Source organism: Clupea harengus, chromosome 18 (genome assembly GCF_900700415.2).
Source record: "Clupea harengus chromosome 18, Ch_v2.0.2, whole genome shotgun sequence".
Classification (NCBI taxonomy): domain Eukaryota; kingdom Metazoa; phylum Chordata; class Actinopteri; order Clupeiformes; family Clupeidae; genus Clupea; species Clupea harengus.
Genome location: NC_045169.1, coordinates 25,818,461 through 25,825,960, shown reverse-complemented (window position 1 = coordinate 25,825,960; position 7,500 = coordinate 25,818,461). Strand labels below are relative to the sequence as shown.

General features: G+C 52.8%; 1 protein-coding gene across 2 annotated transcripts in view; it reads left to right on the top strand.

The window, feature by feature from the left end:
- Positions 1-7,500, top strand: part of actn3b (actinin alpha 3b) — a 55,535-nt gene that overhangs the window by 34,506 nt on the left and 13,529 nt on the right. For both annotated transcript variants that reach the window (XM_031584704.2, XM_031584705.2), the window contains 3 exons: positions 130-215; positions 6,005-6,097; positions 7,149-7,379. In XM_031584704.2, coding sequence (XP_031440564.1) covers positions 130-215; positions 6,005-6,097; positions 7,149-7,379 — 410 coding nt within the window. The remainder of the gene's footprint in view (positions 1-129; positions 216-6,004; positions 6,098-7,148; positions 7,380-7,500) is intronic.

The following is a 7,500-nucleotide window of genomic DNA, read 5'->3' as shown; positions in this document are numbered from 1 at the left end:
CTCTTCTTTTTTGTTTTTCTCTCTCTCTCTCTCTCTCTCTCTCTCTCTCTCTCTCTCTCTCTCTCTCTCTCTCTCTCTCTCTCTCTCTCTCTCTCTCTCTCTCTCTCTCTCTCTCTCTCTCTCTCTCAGATATTGTGAACACCCCCAAGCCTGATGAGAAGGCTATTATGACTTACGTGTCCTGCTTCTACCATGCTTTTGCTGGTGCTGAGCAGGTGAGCTGTGTGTGTGTGTGTGTGTGTGTGTGTGTGTGTGTGTGTTACATGTTATGCAGTGTGTGGGAGCCTGGCCTTGCAAGGGCAAACAGTGGGTACACAAAGTGGAAAAAGAGAAGTCAGACACAGGAGTTGCGGTGAACAGAACTTAGGTTTATTGTACAAACTGAAGGGGGAAAAGGGAACTCAGAAATCTTCACCGGTCTGGCCGTTGGCGTCAGGGGCTCCGTCGGGCTCTTCCCTGAGGCAAGAGAGAGATAGAGAGCGATTACTCGTCTTCAGTAATATATAAGGCAGGCCGCGGGCCTCTTACCCTGAGACTGTCTTGGAAGGCGTCTGGTTCTCACTCCTCTGTAGCGCAAGACAGTCTGGCTTCCGTATCCTCTGGTTGAGTTTAAAAAGGCTCCTGATTGCCTGGTTGATTGAGTGCACCTGGGAGGGACAACCAGAGACACCTGGGTGGGGAGGAGTTCCCTATGCGAATCCTCTGGGGTAGTACCGCCCATCCAGCACCATGCCTCTTAATCGCCTTCGTTTGGCTGTACTCAGCCATGTGGGGCACTGCTCACCGGCTGGGCCATCACATACCCCCCCCTCAGCTCCGAACCACGGTGGGGAGCGGCAGACCACAGGCAGTCGTCCCTTCTTGACATGGCATCAGCGTTCCCATGCAGTCTTCCGGCTCTGTGTTCCACTGTAAACTTAAAGTCCTGTAGGTGTAGAAACCAACGGGTTATTCTGGCATTCCTATCTTTATTGAAGGCCATCCACTTCAATGGTGCGTGGTCAGTGACCAACGTAAACTCTCGACCCAGTAAGTGATACCTTAACTTTCCGATTGCCCATTTAACTGCTAGGCACTCCTTTTCTATGGTCGCATAATTCTTCTCATGGGGAAGTAGTTTGCGGCTAACAAAGGTTATGGGGTATTCACTTCCATCATGTACTTGGGACAGGACTGCCCCAAGGCCTACCTCTGATGCATCTGTCTGAAGCACAAACCTCTTGCCAAAGTCGGGGGTGTGTAGCACGGTTTCGCTGCAGAGGGCTTTCTTCAAGGCGTTGAAGGCCCGCTGTGTCTGTTCCGTCCACTTCACCCGGTTAGATGCACTTTTGCTTGTCAGCTCATGTAAAGGGGCTGCTAAAGAGGCAAAGTTAGGAATGAACTGTCTGTAATACCCCACTAAACCCGAGAAAGGTTCTCACCTGCCGTTTGGTCTGGGGTTGGGGCCAGGTTTGTAAATGGCATCCACCTTCTTTACTTGGGGTTTCACATTTCCTCGTCCGACAGTGTACCCAAGGTAAATTCGCCTCCTCCAAGGCGAGGGAGCACTTTGCAGGGTTGGCTGTCAGTCCCGCCTCTCGTAAGGCCTGGAGAACAGCTTCTAGGTGCTGCAGATGGTTCTCCCATGACGTGCTATGGATAACAATGTCGTCCAGGTATGCTGCAGCGTAGTCCTGGTGTGGCCGGAGCACCTTATCCATGAGCCTCTGGAACGTTGCCGGGGCTCCATGAAGACCAAATGGAAGGACTCGATAGTGGAAGGCCACCATCTGGCGTTGAGAAGGCCGTCTTCTCCCTTGCCTGTAGGGTGAGTGGAACCTGCCAATATCCTTTGGTTAAATCTAGCGTGGAGATGAAACCGGGCAGGTCCTAACCTCTCGACCAGCTCATCTACCCGGGGCATAGGGTAGGTGTCAAACAGAGAAATCTCATTTAACTTTCGATAGTCATTGCAGAACCTAATGCTGGCCATCCGGCTTTCCAACAAGGACTATAGGACTGGACCAGGCACTGTGTGACTCCTCCACCACCCCAAGGTCAAGCATTTTCCTCACCTCGTTTCTGATGGCCTCCCGTCTGGCCTCTGGGATTCGGTATGGTCGTAGCCTTACTGTCTTTCCCGCTCTGTTCTGATGTCATGGGCGATGACTGTTGTTCGTCCCGGGGCCTCAGAGAAGACATCTCTGTTTCTATCGAGCAGTTCTCGGAGGTCTTGTCCTTGCCGGGATGACAGCTGGTCACCCATTTTCACTGGCGGGAGGACCTGGGGAGGCAGGTTAGCTACCAGGACATTGGAGGGGACAGGGAGAGGCTCACGCCATGGCTTCAGTAAATTTACGTGGTAAAGTTGTTGGGCTTTCCTACGGCCTGTCTGCCGTACATGGTAATTCACGGGCCCACCCGTTCCAGTATTTCATAAGGCCCTTGCCACTTGGCTAAAAACTTGCAATCATTTGTTGGAATTAAAACCATTACCTTGTCTCCTGGTTTGAACTCTCTCACCTGGGCTCCACGGTTGTATACTTGTGCCTGTTGCGCTTGGGCTTGCTGCATGTGCTCCCGAACTAAGGGCCAGACTTGGGTCATTCGGTGGTGCAATTTGTTCCACATGCTCCACGATGCTGCGCTGGGTGGACGGCTGCTGCTCCCAGGCTTCCTTGGCCACATCCAGCAAGCCCCGAGGCCTCCGACCGTACAGAAGCTCGAACGGTGAAAATCCAGTGGAACCCTGGGGTACTTCGCGTATAGAGAACAGAATATAAGGCAGCAGCTGGTCCCAGTTCTTTACCATCAACAGCGATTACCTTGCGCAGCATGTGTTTTAAGGTTTTTGTTGAACCTCTCTACAAGTCCATCGGTCTGAGGGTGATAGACAGAGGTTCTGATTTGTTTCACCTTTAGGCTTTGGCACAAACATTTCATCACTTTAGACATAAAGCAGGACCCTTGGTCTGTCAGGATTTCCTTCTGGCAGGCCCACTCTACTGAAGAGCAGAAACATCTCCCTGGCGACCACCTTCCCAGTAGCAGACCGTAGAGGAAATTGCCTCCGGGTAACGGGTTGCATAATCCAGGATCACTAGGATATAGCGGTGACCACGGCTAGACTTTGGTAAGGCCCAACTATGTCCATGCCATCCGGCTAAAGGGTGTTTCAATAATGGGAAGGGGTATCAGAGGACTTCGGTACTCTACCTTTGGGGAGTTGATTTGACACTCGGCACAATGTCGGCAGTACTCCTCCACGGTCCTCTTGACTCCCGGCCAGTAGAAACGGCTGAGAACACGTTCATTACGTCTTCTCCCTTCCTAAATGTGCCCCTAGTAAGTGGGAGTGGGCTAGGTACAACACTTTTGAAGGCATACTCTTTTGGGATAAGCAACTGTTCACAGATATCAGAGTTCTTCTTAGTTACCCGATATAACAGCTTATCCTTGATCATAAAATGTGGAAAAGACACTTGACTCACCCCATCCTGCTTTTGACCTTCTATCACTTGGACGTCTCTCCAGGCTTGGGTCAGGTTGGGATCCCGCAGCTGGGCCGAGCCGAATCGTCCTGGCCTAAGACCTTCCTCCATTTCAACTTCCGGAAATTGAGAGAACACCTCGTCTGAGTGTATGTCTTCCAGGGGCTCCACCTCAGCTGCCCGTTCAGGGTCTGTTGCTGTGGTCCGGGTGTGGACAGCCTTACCCACGTCGTCATCAGAAGTTGCAGCAGGGCTACCATCGGGGGATATTGCAGCCCAGGCGGGGCGGGTTACGGACTTTCCTATCTTCACAGGTCGTTTTTTTGTTCGCCGTTTTGGGTCCCTTGCCTTCGCTGGCCAGTAGCGGGAGAAGAGGGGGCTGTCCCGGCCAAAAAGCACCGGAACCGGCAGTTGCTCGACGACCCCAACCTGTAGAGCGAACCTTCCTCGAGGAGTGATCACTTCGATTTTGGAGGTTGGATACTTCCGGGTATCCCCGTGGATGCAGGACACCGACATCTCTTCACCCCAGGGTGCACTGGCGAATTGTGGTCGGACGAGGGAGACCATACTTCCGGAGTCTAAGAGTGCCTCTGTGTCTCTCCCTGCAATCTTCACCGGAAACTTTGGGGCTGGTGCTCCCTCATGGGCCCAACAGGTAGTGAGGTGGTGGCAGTAGAGGCCCTTGTTATCGGTAGACCCGGCTGTCGGCATCGGCTCATCCCGACCAGGACACTCTCTGGCTAGGTGTCCCTCTTTGCCACAGGAAAAACATCGTGGGACTGGAGGCCACTGGGTTCGTCTTGCAGCCGGTCCGGTCCAGCCAGAGGGCGTTCGGGCTGGTGGGGAACTGAAAGCTTTGCCTACCATCTCTCTCTCTTGGCTTTAGAATTGTTTGGCTTGTTATTTTCTGACCGCATCAGACTAGCCATCACCCGGTGATTTTCTAACAAGGCTACTAACGTGTCTACATTGGGAGGCCCCTGCTGGGCGACATACCTCTTGGCATCGTTTGGCAAGCCCCGTATACACCGATCAATCACCACTCTGTCCACTATGGGCGGCCCTTCTGCTTCTTCCAGCCAGCTCCTGGTTAGACGGACTAGACCCATCACCTGTGCCCGGACGGGGAGAGCGGGGTCGTAGCTCCAGTCATGCACTCGCTGTGCCTTGGCAGGGAGGCTAAGTCCATATTGAGCTAGGATGGCAGTCTTTACCTTATCGAAACTCACGGCATCTGCAGCTGAAAGATCCCGACAGGCTTTCTGAGCTTCGCCGGTCAAGAAAGGCATAAGGTTGTTCGCCCATTCTGCTCTTGGCCATTTCTCTCTCGTTGCCGCCCTTTCAAACAGGGTAATATAGGTCTCGACGTCATCATCTGGCGTCAGTTTAGTCAGCACCTCTTTTGGCTTTCGCTCTTTCGGTTTTCCTGTTGCTCTACACAGCTCTACTACAGCTGTCTGCAGATTGGCTTGCGAGGTCAGAATGGCTTTCAAGATCTCTTCCATGTTCGACCTTCTCCTCTGATCCGACGTGCTCTATTCCAACTCGGTATACCCACTGATAGCGAAGACTCAGATTGCCCGCATTCTCCACCATATGTGGGAGCCTGGCCTTGCAAGGGCAAACAGTGGGTACACAAAGTGGAAAAAGAGAAGTCAGACACAGGAGTTGCGGTGAACAGAACTTAGGTTTATTGTACAAACTGAAGGGGGAAAAGGGAGGGGGCGCAAAAAGGTAACTCAGAAATCTTCACCGGTCTGGCCGTTGGCGTCAGGGGCTCCGTCGGGCTCTTCCCTGAGGCAAGAGAGAGATAGAGAGCGATTACTCGTCTTCAGTAATATATAAGGCAGGCCGCGGGCCTCTTACCCTGAGACTGTCTTGGAAGGCGTCTGGTTCTCACTCCTCTGTAGCGCAAGACAGTCTGGCTTCCGTATCCTCTGGTTGAGTTTAAAAAGGCTCCTGATTGCCTGGTTGATTGAGTGCACCTGGGAGGGACAACCAGAGACACCTGGGTGGGGAGGAGTTCCCTATGCGAATCCTCTGGGGTAGTACTGCCCATCCAGCACCATGCCTCTTAATCGCCTTCGTTTGGCTGTACTCAGCCATGTGGGGCACTGCTCACCGGCTGGGCCATCACAAGTGTAGTAATAAAAAGATAAAGACAAAATACTGCCCTAATGAAAATCCTGCCACAAAACATCTGAGGTTAATGCAATAAATATGTGTAATGACTGACATCCTTCTCTTCTTTCTGCTTTTCTTTCTGCTTTTCTTTCTGTCTGTCTGTCTGTCTGTCTGTCTGTCTGTCTGTCTGTGTGTCTGTCTGTCTCTCACCTGTCTGTCTGTCTGTCTGTCTGTCTGTCTGTCTGTCTGTATGTCTGTCTGTCTGTTTATCTCTCTGTCTGTCTGTCTATCTCTGTCTGTCTATCGCTCTGTCTGTCTGTCTGTCTCTCTGTCTGTCTGTCTGTCTGTCTGTCTGTCTGTCTGTCTGTCTGTCTGTCTGTCTGTCTGTCTGTCTGTCTCTGTCCCAGGCTGAGACTGCAGCTAACCGGATCTGTAAGGTTCTGGCTGTGAACCAGGAGAACGAGAGACTGATGGAGGAGTATGAGAAGCTGGCCAGTGAGGTGAGTGCTGTTCTTCCACAGGGCCTCCTCGGCGAGCTGTGTGCCGAGGGCCTCCTCGGCGAGCTGTGTGCCGAGGGGAGCTCCGTCATGAGGCCTTCAGTGTTGACTGCTGCTCTAAACAGCTCTCTTTAATCTGTCTGTAACATTGAATGTGATGTTCATACTGTGCTAGAGTTAATGACATGTAATGCCGTGTAGTAATACTCAGACAACTCAGAGAACATTACATTGCAATGCACTTCATCAGCACTATGTTTGACTGTGTTCTCTTCCTCTTCCTCTCTTTAATCCTCCCCTCCCTCTCTCACAAAATCTTGCCTTTCTCTCTCTCCATCCTCACCCTTTCTGTCTCCATGTCATTGTCTCTTACATCTGTTTCCTCCATCTCTGTCTCTCTCTCTCTGTCTCCTCCATCTCCCTTTCTCTCTGTCTCCTCCATCTCCCTTTCTCTCTCTCTCCTCCATCTCCCTTTCTCTCTGTCTCCTCCATCTCCCTTTCTCTCTCTCTGTCTCCTCCATCTCCCTTTCTCTGTCTCCTCCATCTCCTTTCTCTCTGTCTCCTCCATCTCCCTTTCTCTCTCTCTCCTCCATCTCCCTTTCTCTCTGTCTCCTCCATCTCCCTTTCTCTCTGTCTCCTCCATCTCCCTTTCTCTCTGTCTCCTCCATCTCCCTTTCTCTCTCTCTCTGTCTCCTCCATCTCCCTTTCTCTCTGTCTCCTCCATCTCCCTTTCTCTCTCTCTCTGTCTCCTCCATCTCCCTTTCTCTCTCTCTCCTCCATCTCCCTTTCTCTCTGTCTCCTCCATCTCCCTTTCTCTCTCTCTCTGTCTCCTCCATCTCCCTTTCTCTCTCTCTCCTCCCGCTCCCCACTCTCTCTCCCTCTCACCCCTCTTTCCCTCCTCTCTCTCCCTCTCCCATTTCCCCCTTCTTTCCCCCCTCTCTCCCTCTCCCCCTCTCTCCTAATCTCTCTCCCCCTCTCTCCCTCCCTCCACCACTCTCTCCTCCTCTCTCTCTCCTCTCTCTCCCTCTCCTCTCCCTCCCTCCCTCTCCCTCAGCTGCTGGAGTGGATCCGACGCACCATCCCGTGGCTGGAGAACCGCGCGGCGGAGCAGAGCATGCGGGCGATGCAGCAGAAGCTGGAGGACTTCCGGGACTACCGGCGCGTGCACAAGCCCCCCCGCGTGCAGGAGAAGTGCCAGCTGGAGATCAACTTCAACACGCTGCAGACCAAGCTGCGCCTCAGCAACCGCCCCGCCTTCATGCCCTCCGAGGGCAAGATGGTGTCGGTGAGTGAACTCATACTGCATAAACACGGGCCGCAAGACACACTGGCACGTGCCACTGGTTTTGCAGACGCCCACCTCCCGCCTTGATGCCCTCCGAGAGCAAGGTGGCACAGCATACTGG